General features: G+C 36.5%; 1 protein-coding gene and 2 pseudogenes across 1 annotated transcript in view; 2 read left to right on the top strand and 1 right to left on the bottom strand.

The window, feature by feature from the left end:
* Positions 1-949: 949 nt before the first annotated feature.
* LOC139362929 (uncharacterized) overlaps positions 950-24,384 on the top strand; it is a 97,096-nt gene continuing 73,661 nt past the window's right edge. The window contains exons 1-3 of the mRNA XM_071095279.1: positions 950-1,082; positions 2,358-2,465; positions 3,486-3,586. Coding sequence (XP_070951380.1) covers positions 997-1,082; positions 2,358-2,465; positions 3,486-3,586 — 295 coding nt within the window. The 5' untranslated portion in view covers positions 950-996. The remainder of the gene's footprint in view (positions 1,083-2,357; positions 2,466-3,485; positions 3,587-24,384) is intronic.
* On the top strand, positions 1,337-1,924 carry LOC139362497 (14-3-3 protein epsilon pseudogene; annotated as a pseudogene).
* The window catches only part of LOC139362926 (vomeronasal type-1 receptor 48-like), a 29,196-nt pseudogene continuing 10,725 nt past the window's right edge, over positions 5,914-24,384 (bottom strand).

The following is a 24,384-nucleotide window of genomic DNA, read 5'->3' as shown; positions in this document are numbered from 1 at the left end:
TTATGGACTCTTCTTATATGTGGAATTAGAAATTACATAATCTTTTTGAAAGCTAGTTTGTTTCACTTAGTTTACTGCTTTTGAGGTTTATTTACAATGTAGCATGGATTATTGCTTAATTCCCTTTGATTGCTGAGGATTTTATTGCATAAATGTGACACTTTTTTTTACTAGCTGATGGATATTTGGATGGTATTCCCCTTTGGCTCTTATAAACATTGCTGCTATGAACATTCACATGCAAGTTTTTGTGTGAGTTAGGTTTTCATTTCCTTAGCATACATATGTGGAGAAAAATTTCTAGGCCATGTGGCATTTCTGTGTTTAAAATTTTGCAGAATTGTCAAATTGTTTTACAAAATGACTACATTATTTTATCTTTCCAGCTGCAATGCATAGAAATTCCATACTTTCCACATTTGCTGACACTTGTTATTGTCTGTTATAACCAATATAGAGTGTTCATTGTTATCTCTTTGTCATTTGATTTTTATTTTCCTAGTAGCAAATTACATTGAGCGTATTTTTATGTTCGTATTAGCAGTTTGTATATCTTCTTTGGTAAAACATATATTCAACTCCCTTTACCGTTTTTAATTGGTAATTTGTCCTTTTATTTGACATGTAAGAGTTTTGTTTTGGTTTTGTTTATTCCGGATACTAGAGCCTAAAAAGATATATAATTTGAAATATTGTCTCTCATTATGCAGCTTAGATTATATATTCTTCTTGGTGTTTGAAAGAAATGTTTCTGAATTTGATGAAGTTTATCAGTTTCTTCTTGATCATGCTTTTTTGTTGTATTATTTAAGAAATCATTAGTTGCCAGGGAGCGGTTGCCATAGAGCTGAGCAGTTGCCTGCTTGCGCAGGCGGAAGTCCCGGATTGCGGCGCCACCATTTTTGCTCCCCGGACGTGGGGCGAGAGAGGCTGTGAGAGAGACACTATTTGCTTCCATCCATCGCACAGACCCTGTGGGAGCTGCTGCCGCTATGGATGATCAAGAGGATCTGGTGGCCAGGCGCGGTGGCTCACGCCTGTAATTCCAGCACTTTGGGAGGCCGAGACGGGCGGATCACGAGGTGAGGAGATCGAGACCATCCTGGCTAACACGGTGAAACCCCGTCTCTACTAAAAATACAAAAAATTAGCCGGGCGTGGTGGCGGGCGCTTGTAGTCCCAGCTACTCAGGAGGCTGAGGCAGGAGAATGGCGTGAACCCAGGAGGCAGAGCTTGCAGTGAGCCGAGATCACACCACTGCACTCCAGCCTGGGCGACAGGGCTAGACTCTGTCTCAAAAAAAAAAAAAAGAAAAGAAAAGAAAAGAAAAAGAAAACAAGAGGATCTGGTACCAGGCAAAGCTGGCCGAGCAGGCTGAGCAATACGACGTGCTCTGGGAACTGAATCCGCAGTATCTTCCAAGAAATGGTGTAGTCAATGAAGAAAGTAGCTGGGATGGATGTGGAGCTGACAGTTGAAGAAAGAAACCTCTTGTCTGTTTCATATAAGAATGTGATTGAAGCTAGAAGAGCCTTCTGGAGAATAATCAGCAGCATCGAACAGAAGAAAACAAGGGAGAAGACAAGCTAAAAATGATTTGGGAATATCAGCAAATGGTTGAGACTGAGCTAAAGTTAATCTGTTGTGACATTCTGGATGTGCTGGACAAAAACCTCATTCCAGCAGCTAACACTGGCGAGTCCAAAGTTTTCTGTTATAAAATGAAAGGGGACTACCACAGGTATCTGGCAGAATTTGCCACAGGAATGGCAGGAAGGAGGCTGTGGACAACAGCCTAGCGGCTTATAAAGCTGATAGTGATATTGCTATGACAGAACTTACACCCGCGCATCCTATTCGCTTAGGTCTTGCTCTCAATTTTTCCTTATTCTATTACGAAATTCTTTTTTTTTCTTTTTTTTGAGGCGGAGTCTCGCTCTTTCGTCCAGGCTGGACTGCAGTGGCGCTATCTCGGCTCACTGCAAGCTCCGCCTCCCGGGTTCACGCCATTCTCCTACTTCAGCCTCCCGAGTTGCTGGAATTACAAGCATGTGCCACCACGCCTGGCTAACTTTTTTATATTTGTAGTTGAGATGGCATTTCACCATGTTGGCCAGGCTGGTCTTGAACTCCTGACCTCAGGTAATCCACCTGCCTCAGCCTCCGAAAGTGCTGGGATTACAGACATGAGCCACCGCACCTGACTGGATCTTAAAATATATTCTATTAATTACATGAATCTATCTTTGATAATAAGAATTTATATCAAAAAATATAAATTGTTTTTCTTTTTAAAGACTGTTTTGTGTATTTGGTATTCTGTGCACATTTATATTGTTTTTTAAATCTTTTTTTAGAGACAGGGCCTCACTCTGCCACTGGGGCTGGAGTGAGGTGGATCAATCAAAGCTCACTGTTACCTCAAACGCATGTGCTCAAGCAATTCCACCACCTCAGCCTCCCAGGTAGGTGCGACTATAGGCATGCACTGCCATATCCGGCTAATTTTATTTTTTTATCTTTGTAGATACAGTACCTTCCTATGTTGCCCAGGCTGTTTTTCAACTGCAGGCCTCAAGCAGTCCTCCAACCTCAGCCTCCCAATGCACTGGACTTACAGGCATGAGCCACCAAGCCCAGCTTATCTATATTTGTTTTTGGGAAGAACTTGTCAATTTCCACTAGAACTAGTTAAAAATTTGAAGAGATTTTACTGAATCTGTAGATCAATCTGAGATATCATAATCTTAAAAATGGTAAGTAATTTAAAACTTGATTATTTAATGTATGTTAATTTATTCAATTCTATGATTTCTCTGATTTAAGAAATCGAGTGTAATACATTTGTACTTTTTTAAAACTTTAATATTTCTGTTTATTGCTATTATAAATATAATTTTAAATTTTATTTTCATTGATTTATATCATCTATAACTGCAATTGAATTTTGTTTTCTGATCTTTCATTTTGTGACATTAATTAACTTGTTTATACTTCTAGGGATATTTTATTGAACCCCTTATATATTTTTATATAGAAAATTATACCATCCACAAAAAAAGACAGTTTTGTTATTTTTCAATCTGGAGAATTTTTTTCATTTTTGTTGTATACTTTATTTTGTTGTATAATAACTCTAGTGTTGTGAGTTAGAAAGTACACATTTCTTTTCAATTTTTGAAAGTTTTTTTTAAACAATTGATATTATTTATTAAATATTCATTGAATTTGACACATAAGATGTCAGGCCCTAAACTTTTCTTTGTGGAAATATTTTTAATTAATACTTTACTTGTGACATGATTATTTATATATACATATATTCATATATACTTTTAAATTTTTAGTTGTTACAGATACATAATAGTTGTACATCTTTATGTAATACATATGATAGTTTGATACAAGCATATAATATGTAATAATCAAATCGGGGAATTCAAATATGCATCACCTAAAACATATTTCACTTGTTTTTGTTACAGACATTCTCTGGGAAGCATATCATTTCTTAATTTTACTTTCATAATTTGTGACTACCAATTTATTCCTATTTTGTGGTATTCTATATGTAATAAACATTTAGGTAAGTAACATAAAAATAGAAATAATAATGTAGAATAAGTCTTTTGTCCAATAAATAACCCAAAGATTGCTTTGTTGTAAGATAGAGAATATAACTATATTTTATCCTTAATGCTTATACTTATTATTTGAGGCAATAAAAATCTCAATCTAATCCAAATTAGTAAAACTGACATGTAATTTTGGCTTTTATCAAGAGGGCAGATTGCATTGACCCCATAAATTTCATAAAAATTTTTTAAAGACAGGAAATTAATTTTAATAATAATTAATGCAAAACAATATTGTATTTGAATGATAATATGGAAAAGATAATTTGACAAATTAGAGAGGTTGCTACTTAGCATATATAGATGAATATATAAAGAAACTGTGATAAATATATGTAATTTATCTTTAATAAAAATGAAAATTCTGCCATTTTCAACATTGATGAACCATGAAGACATCATGCTAAGTGAAATAAGCCAGATACAGAAGGACAAGTACCTCATGATTTCATATTTATGTGAAATCTTTAAAAACTCAAATTCATAGAAACAGAAGAATAATAATTACTACAGCTAGGATGTGGGAGGAAATGACGAGGTATTAGTCAAAAGATACATACTTTCAGCTATAAAAAATAAATGCTGGGAATGTAACATACAGACTGATGACTATCGTTAATAATACTGTATACTTAAATTCTTTTCAAAATCAAATCTCAAGTAATCTTACCACACATACCCACTCACAGACACAGAAAGTAACTATGTAAAGTGATAAATATGTTAACTATCTTAACCGAGGTAATTAAAAAATGTAAACATGTCTCAAAACATCATATTCTACATCATAAGTATATACACTTTTAGTTTGTCAATTATACCTCAATAAATGTAAAAAAAAAAAAAGGTAATTAGCAAGTACTATCTAGTCATGGGTAAACTCCATTTAGAACCTTTTTCAACATCTTGTGGATTAAATAAAAAATCTAAATCCAATTATGTTTTTGATATCAGGGAAGTGCTGTGAGAAATAATGGTAATTGTAGAAAAAAATCTGAATTAAGATAAATAATTTAACCCATAACACCTTTATATGATATAAAACTAATTCTGGCTATATATTCATTGGAGTGTTTCTGAAATTTGTGTATAATACATATATAATACATACATAATAGTAAAAAGTAATCACACTTCACAAATTACAATATGATGTATTGGGAAGGACGTCTTCTACATGAAGAGACTTGAGATTTCACACGAGATGATGTTTTTTTTTTTTTTTTTTTTTTTGAGACGGAGTCTTGCTCTGTCGCCCAGGCTGGAGTGCCGTGGCCGGATCTCAGCTCACTGCAAGCTCCGCCTCCCAGGTTCACGCCATTCTCCCGCCTCAGCCTCCTGAGTAGCTGGGACTACAGGCGCCCGCCACTTCGCCCGGCTAGTTTTTTTTTTTGTATTTTTTAGTGGAGACGGGGTTTCACCGTGTTAGCCAGGATGGTCTCGATCTCCTGACCTCGTGATCCACCCGTCTCGGCCTCCCAAAGTGCTGGGATTACAGAGATGATGTTTTATGTCATAGACAATCTATGTCACATTTTACTAATGTACGCAACTGTTGCTATTTATGCTTTTATGCTTTTCAGGAAAATAATATATATATTTTAAACAATACAGATAATTAAAATTGTCAAGAAATTGAAACAATCCATATTATGCTAAAGTTAGTTGAAAAAAATATGATAAATTCCCAGGACCAGAAGTAAATGAAGGGAATAATCCAGGGGAGTAACAAACCTAAGAAGCACGTGCTCTATTCAGACAGGACTAACCACAAGAACGTCAGATTCATGTGGGTTCAACTTCCAACAAGGCAAATGGAATCAGCAAAGAAATATACAGACTGGAGACATTCCAAGTTTGATATCTTCCATATGTGAAAACTAAGTTATACGTTAAGTGCACACAATTAGATAAACCACCAAGATGAAGGGTCAAAAGAAATTATATGGTACATAAACATCAGATATTTGGCTTATGTTTAAATATTTGTCAATACAATGAAAAAACAGCCAAAGTAATGGGCAAAGAAAAAAAAAAAACTATAAGCTTATCAAGTCATATCTGAAAAAAAAGCAAATTTTAAGTAAGCTATTACAAATGTGGTGAAAGAGTGTAATGTACAACATATGGGTTACATATTAAAATACACTGAGCAGATGAGAGGCCAATAAAATCGAATACTAAGCGAAATTGATGTAGTTACACATTTTACAGAAGGCAAGTTAATAGAGAATGAAATATATTTACTCATATACGAAGATTGAATTGAGAGGAAATGAACATCTAATTGCTTTACTAGACTATATAAACAAATGAAAGAAAATATTTAAAGAATTGGTGATTAAATAGTTTCTAAAACTGAAAACCTTTAAATCCTTTAAAAGTTTAGAAGTGTAATGTGTCAAAAAGAGATGAAAAAAATTCTTAAGTGAAGTAATAGTTTGGCTATTATGATTAGTGCTACAATAAACAGCCTCTTTGACATATTGATTTTATTTCCTTTTGAAATACATTGATTGAAATTGCCAGTATTGAAATTGCTGAATCATAGGGTAGTTCTATTTTTAATTTTTGACAGAATCTCCATAAAACAGAACAATAACCTGTCATTTGCAGCAACATGGATGTACGTGGAGGACATTATGTTAAGTAAAATATGCCAAGCATAGAAAGACAAACACCACATGATATCATTTTTATGTAAAATTTAAAGCTGATCTCATGGAAGTAGAATAAAATGGTGGTTACCAGAGGCTGGAAAGGATCTGGAGAGGAAGAAATGAGAACAGGTTTGCCAATGAATGCAACATTACCATTTAACAGAAAAAATAGGCTGGGCGTGGTAGCTCACACCTGTAATCCTAGCACTTTGGGAGGCCGAGGCAAGTGGATCACCTGAGGCCAGGAGTTCAAGACCAGCCTGGCCAACATGGTGAAACCCCGTCTCTACTAAAAATACAAAAATTAGCTGGTCAGTGTGGCAAGTGCCTGTAATCCCAGCTACATGGGAGGCTGTGAGACAAGAATTGCTTGAACCCAGGAGGTGGAGGTTGTCGTGAGCTGAGATTGCACAACTGCACTCCAGCCTCAGGGCGAGACTCTGTCTCAAAAAAAAATTTTTTTTTTAATTTTAAAAATAACAAAGAATAAATTTTTGCGTTATATTACACAGTAGCATGACTATAACTACTAATAATATATTATCATACGGGTTAAGTTAGCTAGAAGAGAGAATTTTGCATGTTATCAGCACAGAGAAATAACAAATGTTGAAAACAATAGATACGTTAATTATTCTGGTTCTATCATTATACAATGAATAAATGCACTGAAATATCACACTCTGTCTGTAAATGTGTACAATTATATGTCAATTTTAAATAAAACTTAATTTTAAAAAGGTCAAACTTCATAACACCAACATGAAAAAAAAGCTCATAAAAGCAGTGAGAGCAAAATGTCTCACCTTTGTATAAAGCCAGAAAACAGAAAAAAAGTTAATAAAATATTAAAATAAAAGCTTCTACACGGCATAGAAAACAATCAACAGAGTGAAAAGACAAACTACAGGCCAGGCGCGGTGGCTCACGCGTGTAATCCCGGCACTTTGGGAGGCCGAGGCGGGAAGATTCTGGCCAACATGGTGAAACCCCGACTCTACTAAAAATACAAAAAATTAGCCAGACGTGGTGGCGCCTTACTCCGGAGCCCGAGGCGGGAGAATCGCTTGAGCCCGCACGGGAGGCAGAGGTTGCAGTGAGCTGAGACCGCACCACTGCACTCCAGAATGGGCAACGAGAACAAGACTCTGTCTCAAAAAGAAAAAAAAAAAAGAAAAGAAAAGAAAAAAGAGACAAAGACAAACTACAGAATGGGAGAAAACATGTGGAAACTGTGCATCTGACAAGGGGTTAATATCCAAAATATGTAAGGGGCTCGAATAACTCAACAGCAGAAATAATCATCATAATCACCCAGTTTTAAAATGAGCAAAAACCCGAATAGATATTTCTCCAAACAAGATATATATACAGTCGACAGGTGTATGAAAAAATGCTCAATATCACTAGTCATCAGGGAAATGTAAATTAAAGTAGTATAGTTGTAAATTAGCATGGTCATTATCAAAAAGACAGAACAAGTGTTGGCAATACATGGAGAAAAGGAAACCCTCATGCACTGTTGGTTTGAATGCAATTTAATACAGCCATTATGTAAAAAAGTAGAGGTTTCCCGAACTAAAAATAGAACTACTGTATGAACCAGCAATCCCACTACTGGGCGTATATACAAAGGAAATAAAACCAGTATGTTAAAGAGATATCTTCACTCCCATATTTATCACAGCACTAATGACAATAGCCAAGATATGGAATAATCATAGTGTCCATCGAGGGACAAATAGATAAAGAAAACATGGCACAGAAACCCAAATGAAATGCTATTTATCTACATAAATAATGAAATCCTACCATTGAAAACAACATATATGGGCTGGCCATGGTGGCTCACACCTGTAATCCCAACACTTTGGGAGGCTGAGGTGGGCAGATCACCTGAGGTCAGGAGTTCGAGACCAGCCTGGCCAACATGGTGAAACCCCATCTCTACTAAAAATACAAAAATTAGCCAGGCGTAGTGGCAGGTGCCTGTAATCCCAGTTACTTGGGAGGCTGAGGCAGGTGAATTACTCGAACCCAGGAGGCAGAAGTTGCAGTAAGCAGAAGTTAAACCTTTGCACTCCTGCCTAGGCAACAAGAATGAAACTCCATCTCAAAAAAAAAAAAAAAGAAAAAGGAAAAGGAAAAAAGAAAAAGAAATGTTTTACTGAATAAGGTAAAATTAAAATTAAGAAGTGAGAGGCACGCTTTGGGAATATTAAATCATGGGGGACACTGAACTGAGGACACCATGTAGTTCTTAGCACCAGGAAATTTTAAAAATACTGAGATGGGCTGGGCGTGGTGGCTCACACCTGTAATTCCAGCACTTTGGGAGGCTGAGGTGGGCTGATTACTTGAGGTCAGAAGTTCAAGAACAGCCTGGCAAACAAGGCGAAACACTGTCTTTACTAAAAATACAAAAAAATAAAATAAAATAAAATAGCTGAGCATGGTGACACATGCCTGTAGTCCTAGTTACTCAAGAGGTTGAAGCAGGAGAATTGCTTGAACCCAGGAGGTGGAGGCTGCAAGGAGCCGAGATCGCACCACTGCACTACAGCCTGGACGACAGAGTGAGACTCTGTCTCAAAAAAACGACAACAAAAAAAATTAGATATTACAAAAGTGCAATTCCACATATTTTATTTAAATCAGATAGCAAATTTTGTGTTTTTGAATAATGTAATTAATGACAGCAAAATAATTTTTAGGAAATTTTATCACTAACTTGTTAAAAAGGGATGGCACTTCCAGTGAACCTTTGGCAGAATACTGATGATTCTCCTACCAGATCTGATTAGCACCATAGGACTGACAGTGGCATAGGCATTGACCATAAACTTGTGGACACTGTAGATGACAGGGCTGAATACCCATAACAGCACTGCAGAGGATGAGACAATTCAGTCCAGTGAGTACATAGCCACAAAGAAACTCACCAGCAGCAAGATGGTCTTGGTGGCCCTTTCCTCTGGGGAAGTTCTTAATAAAAAGCTAGTGCTGTGAAGGTGCTGGGAACGCCTCTGATGCCTGGACAAGAGAATCACGATGTATGCACTTGAGAGCAGCATGATTCCTACAAGGAAGACATCTCCGGATAACGACAGAGTAACAAACAGCCTTCTGATGATGACGTTCATTGGAGAAAGTGAGCAGTATTTACTGACATTCAGAATTAGCTGGGTCATATTGGAAAAACCTACAAGGTAGATTATCATGTCACTGTTGAAAGACAAATGGAGGGACCAAAAAAAGAGTAAACCCAGGATAAACCCAGGATATTCTGTTTTGTGATTTTATGTTTAAATCTCACCAACAGGAGGTGTTGGGGCTGATGGTGATGGTCTGAAGCATGCTCAGGAGAGAGGTGTTGCAGATAGAGAGGCCCCTCACTACCTTGTATATGCTGAACACAGCCTTACATCTGAAGTTATTCTGAAAATTCAGTGACTCAAACACGTCTGGAGACTGTAACTCTTCTGCAATGACTAGCATCACTATGTGAACAAAGGCCAAGTGATAGATGATCAGGTCATGGTTTTTAGGTTTGTGATCCTTAAAGAATGTGAAAATGTGCCAGAGAAGAAGAAAGATGTTGGCTGAGATTCCAATGCCAGCTTGAAAACAAAAGGCCTTTTTGAAAGATAACATGTGAAATGTGTGTTCATCCTAATGACATAGAAGAAACATATTTTGAAGACCTGAAAAAAATAGATCTGTGTCATCAATGTTCCTTCATCAATGTTCAAAATTATTACCATTATAATTATTTTTATTTTACTCTCATTTTCTTGATTAACCCCATCTTATATAAATTCTTGATAGTGTATCTCCTGTACTATTTTCTAAACCAAATAAATGTATACATGTAATTATTATGAATCTCTATATATAATAAATACATTTTCAATTTTGCCTGTCTAAGGTGCATACTATCTATGTTTCTCATGTACCTTGGCCTTCATCTCAGTAATCATATCCTTATTCTGTGTTCTCTCATTTTATATTTAGCTCTTCAGTTGAGCATATAAAATGAATAGTATTTGTACAGTTGAATAGAATTAAGTGTATGTTAATATGAAAAGACTCACTAACACAATAAAAAATATATTCAGTTGAGTCTTTCTCATGATCTATCATTTTGATACAATTTATCCATCATCACTCTTCCATGATTTTTGACCCTTGTGATTTTACTGGATTCACCATGATAAATTCATATTTCATCAGCATAATAGCATTTTTATCCTATCTGCACCCTTATATTCTCTTTGTCATGAATTGTAATGTGTAATGTGGTATCTTGGAATTCAAATGTCAACATCCTTATAGGGACTGGGGGACATTATTCTGCTTAAACCCTAATTTACTATATATATTATAGAAATGATCCTGGCTGTTTCTCAGTTTAGTTCACGTCCCAGAGACTTATTATGCGATCTCTATCTCAGAACATAATTTTTAATACTTTCCTCTCAGGTGCCAACAAAATAAACAACCCCCCCCTGTTTTTTTTTTTTTTTTTTTTTGAGACAGAGTCTTACTCTATCACCCAGGCTGGAGTGCAGTGGCGTGATCTCTGCTTATTGCAAACTCTGCCTCCTGGGTTCAAGTGATTCTCCTGCCTTAGCCTCCCAAGTGGTGCTCACCACTACATCAGCTAATTTTTCTATTTTAGTAGAGAAGATTTCACCATGTTAGCCAGGCTGTTCTCAAACTTCTGACCTCCCAAAGCGCTGGGATGACAGGCGTGGGCCACTGAGCAGCCACCGAGCCTGACCACTACTTTTAATTACTTTGTTTCGCCATGAAGTTGCATCAAAATAGTCACATGTTGGTCTTCTTCCTGAGACTTCACTTAATACAGAGATACTCTACCATGCCTAGAAAACTACTTTAAGTCTTAGTCTCAGTATTCAACAAGAATACTAAGTCTTCGATTAGTATTCAATAAGATAAAAAAAAAACTTCAAGAAGATCTTCAATAAGATCAAAATACTTAGTCTTCAATAAGAAAGATAATTCCTATCAAATTTTCTTGGGATAACTTCAATAATGTAATACCTGTAAAATTTTGCAGAACGATTTTGCCGTTACCATTTCATGTTACTTGGCCAAGATTCAGAAGTCATTTATCATTTTACTTTAATCCAGGGCTAAGAACAATTTAACTTCATGACATTAAAAAAGTGAAACACCATTAAATTCACTCGGATTTGTTTTAAATGAAAGTGTGTCTGATTCAAGGTCACGTATTATACAATTCCATAAATAAAAATATATGAGATGATGCAAAAATGTTGACATTGAGTATCCTTGGATAATAATAAAAAATTAGTGACTGAGAAAAAGCTGCTCTAAAACCACCAAATATGTTTGATTTTATAAAGGAAACATCTAGTTGATTAAATGGTTATTACTCTTTCTACAAAACTTTAATAAGTAAATGCATTTATCTTAGAAACAAAGATTTCCACAGCATACATCTACACCATCAGCAAAGTTCAGTTCTGCTGTCAAGTTAAAATCAGAAAAAAAAACCAAAGTAATTTTAAATTAAAGTCTTAATGGTATCCAAATTTTAAGGATCACATTTCAGTACTTGAAAAAGATATCTGAACATCAGACAATAATATATGTATAATGAGTTATTAACTATATATCTGTATAGTTTTATTAATATAACCCATATATTATGAACCACACACCAAAAGAAGATATAGGACAAATAGTTAGATTAAATAACATAGATAAGAATTTTAATATTTTATTTTTTTCACCCTAAAAAACATCTAGTTTATGCTCTCTAATTCATTCTCCTTACTCTATAAATAACCTAAACACACTGAAACGGAATAATCTTCTGCGTGATCAGATGGTGTGTTTTTCCACCGAGGCTCTTGAGAGCATTGATGCTGATCCCAGACGAGATCAGCAATCTTGGCCGTCACGATCTTGGTTGTCATAAATTAGAGGATACAAATAGAGTATGATTGAATTGATTGTATCTTCAAAAATTTTTCTCATTTGCCAGAGCTAAACAATTGATAATTGCCTTTAACATATTGCAGAAGTAATTTTTAATCCAAATATTAAACTTAGCTGTGTTCTATGTTGTTATTTGATAAGTCTGGCAACTTTACACCATGGAAGAATTACGGAATTTGTATTAATACGATGCAAAACTGGGTGAAACAAAATAGGGGAAAAATCCATAGATGCTACTTTTAGGTTGTTCAGAGTGCAAAATAAAAATTTGGTTCTATGCGATGCATTAAAAATTTCAAAATCTAAATTCACAGCTTAGCTCTCGCCATTAGAAGTGACAACCTAAGGCTGCTGGGGCCGAGGGTGAAGCTCCTGAGCACTCTCAGTAAACACATAATGCAGGTCAAGTTTACTCTCATTATACTGCCTTTCACTTTAGTGTATTCTCAATATTCTTAAGTCCCAAAGGGTAAAAATAATCATGTATAATAGGGGAATAACACCATTATACAGACCAGGAATGAAAATCTGATCATAAAAAGCATAAGCTTAGATCAGACATCTGAAGCAAAGATAAAAGGTATATAAAAGGAAAAAGCCATTCACAGGAATCCAAAAGCTGTTTTGCATATGATAGATATGTTGTTTGTAGAAAAAGAAGTTTGATAAAATATACTTCCTCATCTTTATTATAAAATACAGTTTTTAGTATTATTTTATTAATAATATTATTTGAATAGTGATGTTTGCACTGTTCCTTGTGTAGTTTTAAAATACAATCTATATGAATGTAAAATGTTTTTTATTATGTTAATAAAAATGTCATTTTTATCAGACATTTTACAACATTCATTGAGCAGCCTTGTTGGATCTACAAAATTTAGGCGCCAGGGAGAAGGGGTTTGTTGTTAAGTGTCAATAATAAATGGCAAACTGAAAAATCCAGCTGGCAAATTTAGAAAAGAAAAAATGCTTCCACCAAGATTAGGCCTGTTAAAAGAAGTTTTATAAAACACACCAAGACTAAAATAATAAATATGGTAAGTATCAGATGCATTGAATGATTGTAATGCATTTGCCACTCTTTGGAAGCTGAAATTAGTGTAGACTGCAGCTAGAGGCACAATACTTGCTGACACAGATATTTATAATTTTAAGACATTTAATTCCCAGCTTCCTCAAAGGAAAAAATAAGCAGGAAAATTATTACTTTAAATGTAGGCAATAGAAAAATACTGGAGGGTCTTGATCACAAATTCTACACTACCAATTTGGAAAAAGCCTAAAATCCTTTTGGAAAAGTGTTTCTTTCTGATTATTTCAACTGAGGAGATATCAGCTAAGTGTAACACTCATTTTTTTTAATTTGAAAGGTCTTGTACAACCATGCCACTGTGATAGACAAGAGTCTTACCAAATATGTCAAATATTGAAATTGGAGGAGTATTTCCAAGTTGAAAATTGCAATTTGGAAAACCTCATCTTCTATTCTTCATGTACACTTACTATGAGCAGTTGAGGTGCTTCCTCCCTAAATACATAAAATGCAGATATTTGAAGCACTTAGAAATGCTTTTTTCCCCCTAATGTTCACAGACATAGTGATTTTGTGCTATTATATTTTCTTGAGGGCTTCATGCCCTTATGAGCCACAATTAGACAACCATTATTATTATCTTTTTCTTTTCTGTTTTGACTTCTTACTCCTTCCACTCTCTTTTTTTTTTTTTTTAATACTTTAAGTTCTAGGGTACATGTGCACAACGTGCAGGTTTTTTACATATGTATACTTGTGCCATGTTGCTGTGCTGCAACCATCAACTCGTCAGCACCCATCAACTCGTCATTTACATCAGGTATAACTCCCAATGCCATCCCCCTTCCCCGCCACAATAGGCCCCAGTGTGTGATGTTCCCCTTCCCGTGTCCAAGTGATCTCATTGTTCAATTCGCACCTATGAGTGAGAACATTAGTGTTTGGTTTTCTGTTCTTGCGATAGTTTGCTGAGAATGATGGTTTCCAGCTGCATCCATGTCCCTACAAAGGACACAAACTCATCCTTTTTTATGGCTGCATAGTATTCCATGTTGTATATGTGCCACATTTTCTTAATCCAGTCTGTCACTGATGGACATTTGGGTTGATTCCAAGTCTTTGCTATTGTGAATAGTGCTGCAATAAACATACATGTGTGCATGTGTCTTTATAGCAGCATGATTTAATCCTTTGGGTATATACCCAGTAATGGGATGTCTGGGTCATATGGTATTTCTAGTTCTAGATCCTTGAGGAATCGCGATATTGTTTTCCACAATGGTTGAACTAGTTTACAATCCCACCAACAGTGTAAAAGTGTTCCTATTTCTCCACATCCTCTCCAGCACCTGTTGTTTCTTGACTTTTTAATGACTGCCATTCTAACTGGTGTGAGATGGTATCTCATTGTGGTCTTGATTTGCATTTCTCTGACGGCCAGTGATGATGAGCATTTTTTCATGTGTCTGTTGGCTGTATGAATGTCTTCTTTTGAGAAGTGTCTGTTCATATCCTTTGCTCACTTTTTGATGGGCTTATTTGTTTTTTTCTTGTAAATTTGTTTGAGTTCTTTGTCGGTTCTGGATATTAGCCCTTTGTCAGATGAGTAGACTGCAAAAATTTTCTCCCATTCTGTAGGTTGCCTATTCACTCTGATGGTAGTTTCTTTTGCTGCGCAGAAGCTCTTTAGTTTAGATCCCATTTGTCAATTTTGGCTTTTGTTGCCATTGATTTTGGTGTTTTAGACATGAAGTCCTTGCCCATGCCTATGTCCTGAATGGTATTACCTAGTTTTCTTCTAGAGTTTTTATGGTATTAGGTCTAACATTTAAGTCTCTAATCCATCTTGAATTAATTTTCTTATAAAGAGTAAGGAAAGGATCCAGTTTCAGCTTTCTACTTATGGCTAGCCAATTTTCCCAGCACCATTTATTAAATAGGGAATCCTTTCCCCATTTCTTGTTTTTCTCAGGTTTATCAAAGATCAGATGGCTGTAGATGTGTGGTATTATTTCTGAGGGCTCTGTTCTGTTCCATTGGTCTATATCTCTGTTTTTGCACCAGTACCATGCTGTTTTGGTTACTGTAGCCTTGTAGTATAGTTTGAAGTCAGGTAGCGTGATGCCTCCAGCTTTGTTCTTTTGACTTAGGATTGTCTTGGAGATGCGGGCTCTTTTTTGGTTCCATATGAACTTTAAAGCAGTTTTTTCCAATTCTATGAAGAAACTCATTGGTAGCTTGATGGGGATGGCATTGAATCTATAAATTACCTTGGGCAGTATGGCCATTTTCACAATATTGATTCTTCCTATCCAGGAGCATGGTGTGTTCTTCCATTTGTTTGTGTCCTCTTTTATTTCACTGAGCAGTGGTTTGTAGTTCTCCTTGAAGAGGTCCTTCACATCCCATGTAAGTTGGATTCCTAGGTATTTTATTCTCTTTGAATCTACTATAAATGGGAGTTCATTTATGATTTGGCTCTCTGTTTGTCTGTTACTGGTGTATAAGAATGCTTGTGATTTTTGCACATTGATTTTGTATCCTGAGACGTTGCTGAAGTTGCTTATCAGCTTAAGGAGATTTTGGGCTGAGACAATGGGGTTTTCTAAATATACAATCATGTCATCTGCAAACAGGGACAATTTGACTTCTTCTTTTCCTAACTGAATACACTTGATTTCTTTCTCTTGCCTGATCGCCCTAGCCAGAACTTCCAATACTGTGTTGAATAGGAGTGGTGAGAGAGGGCATCCCTGTCTTGTGCCAGTTTTCAAAGGGAATCCTTCCAGTTTTTGCCCATTCAGTATGATATTGGCTGTGGGTTTATCATAAATAGCTCTTATTATTTTGAGATATGTTCCATCAATACCAAATTTATTGAGAGTTTTTAGCATGAAGGGCTGTTGAATTTTGTCAAAGGCCTTTTCTGCATCTATTGAGATAATCATGTGGTGTTCGTCTTTGGTTCTGTTTATATGCTGCATTACGTTTATTGATTTGTGTATGTTGAACCAGCCTCGCATCCCAGGGATGAAGCCCACTTGATCATGGTGGATAAGCTTTTTGATGTGCTGCTGGATTCGGTTTGCCAGTATTTTATTGAGGATTTTTGCATCGATGTTCATCAGGGATATTGGTCTAAAATTCTCTTTTTTTGTGGTGTCTCTGCCAGGCTTTGGTATCAGAATGATGTTGGCCTCATAAAATGAGTTAGGGAGGATTCCCTCTTTTTCTATTGATTGGAATAGTTTCAGAAGGAATGGTACCAGCTCCTCCTTGTACATCTGGTAGAATTCGGCTGTGAATCCATCAGGTCCTGGACTTTTTTTGGTTGGTAGGCTATTAATTATTGCCTCAATTTCAGAGCCTGCTATTGGTCTATTCAGGGATTCAACTTCTTCCTGGTTTAGTCTTGGGAGAGTGTAAGTGTCCAGGAAATTATCCATTTCTTCTAGGTTTTCTAGTTTATTTGCACAGAGGTGTTTATAGTATTCTCTGATGGTAGTTTGTCTTTCTGTGGGGTCGGTGGTGATATCCCCTTTATCATTTTATATTGCATCTATTTGATCCTTCCGTCTCTTCTTCTTTATTAGTCTTGCTAGTGGTCTATCAATTTTGTTGATCTTTTCCAAAAACCAGCTCCTGGATTCATTGATTTTTTGGAGGGTTTTTTGTGTCTCTATCTCCTTCATTTCTGCTCTGATCTTAATTATTTCTTGCTTTCTGCTAGTTTTTGAATGTGTTTGCTCTTGCTTCTCTAGTTCTTTTAATTGTAATGTTAGGGTGTCAATTTTAGATCTTTCCAGCTTTCTCTTGTGGGCATTTAGTGCTATAAATTTCTCTCTACACACTGCTTTAAATGTGTCCCAGAGATTCTGGTATGTTGTATCTTTCTTCTCATTGGTTTCAAAGAACATCTTTATTTCTGCCTTCATTTTGTTATGTACCCAGTAGTCATTCAGGAGCAGATTGTTCAGTTTCCATGTAGTTGAGCAGTTTTGATTGAGTTTCTTAGTCCTGAGTTCTAGTTTGATTGCACTGTGGTCTGAGAGACAGTTTGTTATAATTTCTGTTCTTTTACATTTGCTAAGGAGTGCTTTACTTCCAACTATGTGGTCAATTTTGGAATAAGTGCTATGTGGTGCTAGAAGAATGTATATTCTGTTGATTTGGGGTGGAGAGTTCTGTAGATATCTCTTAGGTCCACTTGGTGCAGAGTTGATTTCAATTCCTGGATATCCTTGTTAACTTTCTGTCTCATTGATCTGTCTAATGTTGACAGTGGGGTGTTGAAGTCTCCCCTTATTATTGTATGGGAGTCTAAGTCTCTTTGTAAGTCTCTAAGGACTTGCTTTATGAATCTGGGTGCTCCTGTATTGGGTGCATATATATTTAGGATAGTTAGCTCTTCCTGTTGAATTGATCCCTTTACCATTATGTCATGGCCTTCTTTGTCTCTTTTGATCTTTGATGGTTTAAAGTCTGTTTTATCAGAGACTAGGATTGCAACCCCTGCTTTTTTTTGTTCTCCATTTGCTTGGTAGATCTTCCTCCATCCCTTTATTTTGAGCCTATGTGTGTCTCTGCATGTGAAATGGGTCTCCTGAATACAGCAAACTGATGGATCTTGACTCTTTATCCAATTTGCCAATCTGTGTCTTTTAATTGGACCATTTAGTCCATTTACATTAAAGGTTAATATTGTTATCTGTGAACTTGATCCTGTCATTGTGATATTAGCTGGTTATTTTGCTCGTTAGTTGATGCAGTTTCTTCCTAGCATCGATGGTCTTTACATTTTGGCATGTTTTTGCAATGGCTGGTACTGGTTGTTCCTTTCCATGTTTCGTGCTTCCTTCAGGGTCTCTTGTAGGGCAGGCCTGGTGGTGACAAAATCTCTAAGCATTTGCTTGTCTGTAAAGGATTTTATTTCTCCTTCACTTATAAACCTTAGTTTGGCTGCAATGAAATTCTGGGTTGAAAATTCTTTCTTTTAAGAATGGTGAATATTGGCCCCCACTCTCTTCTGGCTTGGAGAGTTTCTGCCAAGAGATCTGCTCTTAGTCTGATGGGCTTCCCTTTGTGGGTAACCCGACCTTTCTCTCTGGCTTCCCATAACACTTTTTCCTTCATTTCAACTTTGGTGAATCTGACAATTATGTGTCTTGGAGTTGCTCTTCTCGAGGAGTATCTTTGTGGCATTTCTGTATTTCCTGAATTTGAATGTTGGCCTGCCTTACTAGGTTGGGGAAGTTCTGGATGATATCCTGAAGAGTGTTTTCCAACTTGGTTCCATTTTCCCCATCACTTTCAGGCACACCAGTCAGACATAGATTTGGTCTTTCCACATAATCCTATATTTTTTGGAGGCTTTGTTCATTTTTTTTTTTTACTCTTTTTTCTCTACACTTCTCTTCTCGCTTCATTTCATTCATTTGATCTTCAATCATTGATACTCTTTCTTCCAGTTGATCGAGTCAGTTATTGAAGCTTGTGCATTTGTCACGTAATTCTCATGTGATGGTTTTTATCTCTATCAGTTCATTTATGCCCTTCTCTGCATTGATTATTCTAGTTATCCATTCTTCCATTCTTTTTGCAAGAGTTTTAGTTTCTTTGCGCTGGGTACGTAGTTCCTCCTTTAGCTCTGAGAAGTTTGATCCACCGAAGCCTTCTCTCAACTTGTCAAAGTCATTCTCCATTGAGCTTTGATCCATTGCTGGTGATGAGCTGTGTTCCTTTGGAGGGGGAGATGCACTCTGATTTTTTGAATTTCCTGCTTTTCTGCACTGCTTTTTCCCCATTTTTGTGGTTTTATCTGCCTTTGGTCTTTGATGATGGTGATGTACTGATGGGGTTTTGGTGTGGGTGGCCTTTCTTTTTGTTAGTTTTCCTTCTAACAGTCAGGACCCTCAGCTGCAGGTCTGTTGGAGTTTGCTTGAGGTCCACTTCAGACCCTGTTGGCCTGGGTATCAGCAGTGGAGGCTGCAGAAGATAGAATATTGCTGAACAGTGAGTGTTGCTCTCTGATTCTTGCTCTGGAAACTTCATTTCAGAGGTGTGCCCAGCCATGTGAGGTTTCGGTCTGCACCTAGTGGGGTATGTCTCCCAGTTAGGTTACTCAAGGGTCATGGACCCACTTGAGCAGGCAGTCTGTCCATTCTCATATCTTAACCTCCATGCTGGGAGACCCACTGCTCTCTTCAAAGCTGTCAGACAGGGTCATTAACATCTGCAGAGGTTTCTGCTGCTTTTTGTTTAGCTATGCCGTGTCCCCAGAGGTGGAGTCTACCGAGGCAGGCCAGCCTCCTTGAGCTGCAGTGGGCTCCACCCAGTTCGAGCTTTGCAGCGGCTTTGTTTATCTACTTAGGCCTCAGCAATGGCGGGCACCCCTCCCCCAGACTGCTGCCACCTTGCAGTTAGATCTCAGACTGCTGTGCTAGCAGTGAGGGAGGCTCCATGGGTGTGAGACCATCTGGGGCAGGTGTGGGATATAATCTTCTGGTGTGCCATTTGGTAAGACCCTTGGTAAAGCGCAGTATTAGGGTGGGAGTTACCCAGTTTTCCAGGTGTTGTGTCTCAGTTTCCCTTGGCTATGATTCACTGAGACATGACTGAAATTATAAAAAGACAATGATCCTAGCTCTTCATTGAGAAAATTCTGCCTTATCCTGCCACTCACCTGAGTCTTGCGCTCTCACTATTAATAATGCTGACAGACAGTCACCCAGCTGAGTCTTCAGAGTGAGTCCATGTTTGAGGGATGAGGCTCACAATATGTGGTTATAAGGAAGCAATGCCATTAGTCTATCCCCTCCAGGCCTATAATTTTCACATCAACTATAAAGATAGTACAAACTCTGGTTTTGTGATTTTAAGAAAGGGAACCACCAAGGGAAAGTGAAACTTTTTGATTCCTAGAAAATACATTAGGAACAGCTGTGCTCCAACTTTTCCATGTGTAAGCTTATTTCCCCAGGTATATTCAGTCCAGCAGGTTGTAGGTGTCTGTTCTTATAAACAAAACAGTAATCTCCCAATTACCCAACCTTCAAAATTAGTAAAACACAATGTCAGATTTTCCACTGCATTACTACTGGTTCAAGTAATTCATGGTTGCCCTCAGTAACGTTCCCCAGGAATCTCTGATTTTCACAGTAAGAAGTAGACCAAAATCACCTTTGTGAGAATCAGAAAAAGTGCCACCTCTGTCAGGCCTAAATGGGCAAAGTGCTCCATTTTCCTGAGGACACAGTTCTGAGTCAGGGCACTAGACATGGGAGCAAAATGTAGGCTGCTTTATACCTCTCACTACTTTGTCCAGGTACATTTACAAAGTACGGAAGTGCACATCTATTTCAAGCAATGAGTGTTTGGATACAAACTGTCCATGCCAAGAGATTTTGGTTTTTTTAGATATGGAGTATCAAAGGGGTATTCTACCACCCTGACCCTCAGGTTTCTTTGTGGCTTCCACTCACAGGAGTGCTTTACACACTCAGTAGTAGGGCACACATTTTATAGCTAAGGCCATTTTTTTTGGCTTCTGCAACACCCATCAAACACGATTCTATTAAAACTAAAGTTAACATTAATCATAATTATCACTGCCTATTTGTTTACTTAGTCTAATAGTGTATGTTAAATTGTATGTTAAAGTGGTGACTTCTATTTCAGTAAGCCTGTGGATCTTAGCACAGTGCAGGTGCTCAGCCTCTTTAGTTTCAGCGTGGCTGTGCTCTCATGCGTCATCTTTCATTCTCTAAAAAGCATGCCCTCCATTTGACCTAAGTCAGGACCAAACAGACTTCTATTGTCCACAGTTTAATTCTTCCTGGTCTCTGCATCCCAGTCCAACATATCATCAGCTGTCATAAATACAATTTTATTTTCAATTCAATTTAAAAACAATTTCATTTCCATTTTCTAGATCATAATTTAGTTGCCTTTTCTAAGCCTTTCAACTCCGTTTAAATCTTTGTGTCTACTCATCGAAGAAAAACTGTCAAGAAGTAATTCTCTGAATGGGAAAGCTATCAATAAAAAATAAAGGCAACATAAGGGCTTTCCATGTAAACAAAAACTGAGTTGATTTCAACTAGGTAAAAATACAAAAATTAGCTGGGTGTGATGGTTGGCGCCTGTAGTCCCAGCTACTCAGAAGGCGGAGGCAGGAGAATTGTTTGAATCCGGAAGGTGGAAATTGCAGGGAACTGAGATTGTGCCACTGCACTCCAGCCTGGGCGACAGAGGGAGACTCCGTTTCCAAAAAAAGAAAGAAAGAAAGAAGAAAGAAAGAACGAGAAAGAACGAAAGACAGAGAGAGAGAGGAAGGAAAGAAGGAAGGAAGGAAGGAAGGAAGGAAGGAAGGAAGGAAGGAAGGAAGGAAGGAAGGAAGGAAGGAAGGAAGGAAGGAAGGAATCAAATAACCAAAGAGAATAATTTGAATCTACATGAAATGACAAGAGCACCAGTAAAGATAATCATGTCATTATAAAAGACATCATGCATACATTTTTTAAATTCTTATATTATTTTTAAAAATGAATGCATAACAATATAAATAAAGATGTATTGTTGGACCAATTACAATATGTGTAATATACTCACCAATAACGGAACAAAACAGGTGAGTGATAACATGTTTTGCAGTAAAAATTAGCTGAATATTCTGGAACAACTGAGAAAATTCAGAAATGGGAAATAAAAAGGTTGGTATCAAACGATTTGTAGCTATATCTTTGCTCTTTTTTCTTTTCTCATCTTATTTTTATTGTTATGTTTTATGTTTTGTTTTTTCTTTTTGAAATGGAATTTCGCTCTTACTGCCTGGGCTGGAGTGTAATGGCACGATCTCCGCTCACCGCAACCTCTGCCTCCCAGGTTCAAGTGATTCTCCTGCCTCAGCCTCCCGAGTAGCTGGGATTATAGGCATGTGTCACCATGCCCAGCTAATTTTGTATTTTTTTTTAGTAAAGATGGGGTTTCTCCATGTTGGTTAGGCTGGTCTCGAACTACTACTACTGACCTCAGGTGATCTGCCCTGCCTCGACCTCCCAAAGTACTGGGATTACAGGCGTGCACCACTGTGCCCGGCCATTTCTTACATTATTTTAAAAAATTAATGCATAATAATATAAATAAAAATATATTGTTGGACAAGTTACAAACACTTGTAATATACTCACCAATAACTGAACAAAACAGGTGAGTGATAATATGTTTTGCAGTAAAAATTAGCTGAATATTCTGGAACAACTAAGAAAATTCAGAAATGGGAAATAAAAAGGTTAACATCAATCGATTTGTAGCTGTATCTTTGCTCTTTTTTCTTTTCTCATCTTATTTTTTAAAATAAAATTATATAAAATAAGTGTAAAATATTGTTTATAGTATATATAGATATAATAAGTGTAAAATTTATGTCACAAAATAAGAAGCAGAAATAGAAATTAGAACTAACATTTGTATAACTCATCAGTATTAAGTTATTATAAATGTAAAACAGATTCTGATGAATGAAGATATATATCAGAAGCCCTAAAAGAACAAGAGATAACTCCAAATATATATTAAAAATTATTTTTAAAGTTGCAATATTACATAAAAATGCTTTCTTAATGCAAAAGAAGCAAAATAGTAGAAAAAGAAAGAAAATACACATGTGATATGTAGAAAACAAAAATAATACAGAAAAAATAAATCCAACTATATAAATAATACAAAATATAATAAGATTATTAAGTAAGAAAAACAGATTGTTAGACAGAATACAAAAATATGATACAAATATATGCTGTCTACAGCACAATCACTTTGGATCTGAATAAACAAACTGTGTAGACGTGAAAGAATAAAAGCTTGCAAAGAGCAGCCATAATAAAGTTGTAGTTGCAATTATACAATTAAAAAAGAATTTAGGCCGGGCGCAGTGGCTCACGCCTGTAATCCCAGCACTTTGGGAGGCCAAGGCAGGCAGATCACCTGAGGTCAGGAGTTTGAGACCAGCCTGACTAACATGGAGAAATGCCATCTCTACTAAAAATACAAAATTAGCCGGGTGTGGTGGTGCATATCTGTAATCCCAGGTACTTGGGAAGCTGAGCCAGAACAACTGCTTGAAACGGGGAGGCAAAGGTTGCAGTGAGCCGAGATTGCACCATTGCACTCCAACCTGGGCAACAAGAATGAAACTCAAAAAAAAAAAAAAAAAAAAAAAAGCATTTAACACAAATAAAAAGAAAAACACACACTTAGGTATAAAATGAGACATTCAATATTGACCAAAAATGTCAATTCTTTAGGAAGATGTAACAACCATCAACCAATATGCAAATAAGACAAAGAAAATATGTGAGGCAAAGACTGATAAATATAAAGCAAGCAAGAGATAATCAAAAAATAACAGTTAGGGATTTAAATACTTCACTATCAATGATGAATTAAAAAACAGTCAACAGGTCAAAGAGTAAATAGACTTGAAGAAAATAAAACCACTGAGATCTAGCAGGCATGTGTAGTCGGATCCACCTAACAGGAATAGACTAGGCATTTTTAGTGCACATGGAAGGTTCTTCGGAATAAACTATACTCTAGGTGATTAAATACACAAGAAAATTAAAAGAATTGTGTAAATGCAAAGAATTTTCTCTGACTGCAACGGAATAAAATTAAAAATTAATGACATCAGGAAATTTTGGTAAGTCACAGTTATGTGAAAATTAAGCAATTCAATTCTAAATAGCCAATGTGTCAAAGAAAAACTTAAGAATTGGAAAATATTTCACATGAATAAAAATGTTTACTCAATACAACAAAGTGTGCAAGATACAGCAAATTTATAGCAGTCAATTTCTTCATAAAAAAAGGATTTCAAATCAATAACCTTGGGCAAAGGAATTGCTTTGGGACAAAAAGTAATCATACTGAAATGCCTAACAGGAAAGAATGGAGAGCCAGTGCTTTGGGAATAAGATATTTGAGAATTGTCCACATAGTTAAGACAATCTACCAGGCAACGTACAGGATTAGGGCCAGGTGCCGGCTCAGAAAAGACCTAGAA

This window comes from Macaca nemestrina, chromosome 4, assembly GCF_043159975.1.
Source record: "Macaca nemestrina isolate mMacNem1 chromosome 4, mMacNem.hap1, whole genome shotgun sequence".
In the NCBI taxonomy this organism is placed as follows: Eukaryota; Metazoa; Chordata; class Mammalia; order Primates; family Cercopithecidae; genus Macaca; species Macaca nemestrina.
The sequence above is the reverse complement of the archived record's forward strand: the minus strand, read 5'-3'. Positions and strand labels throughout refer to the sequence as shown.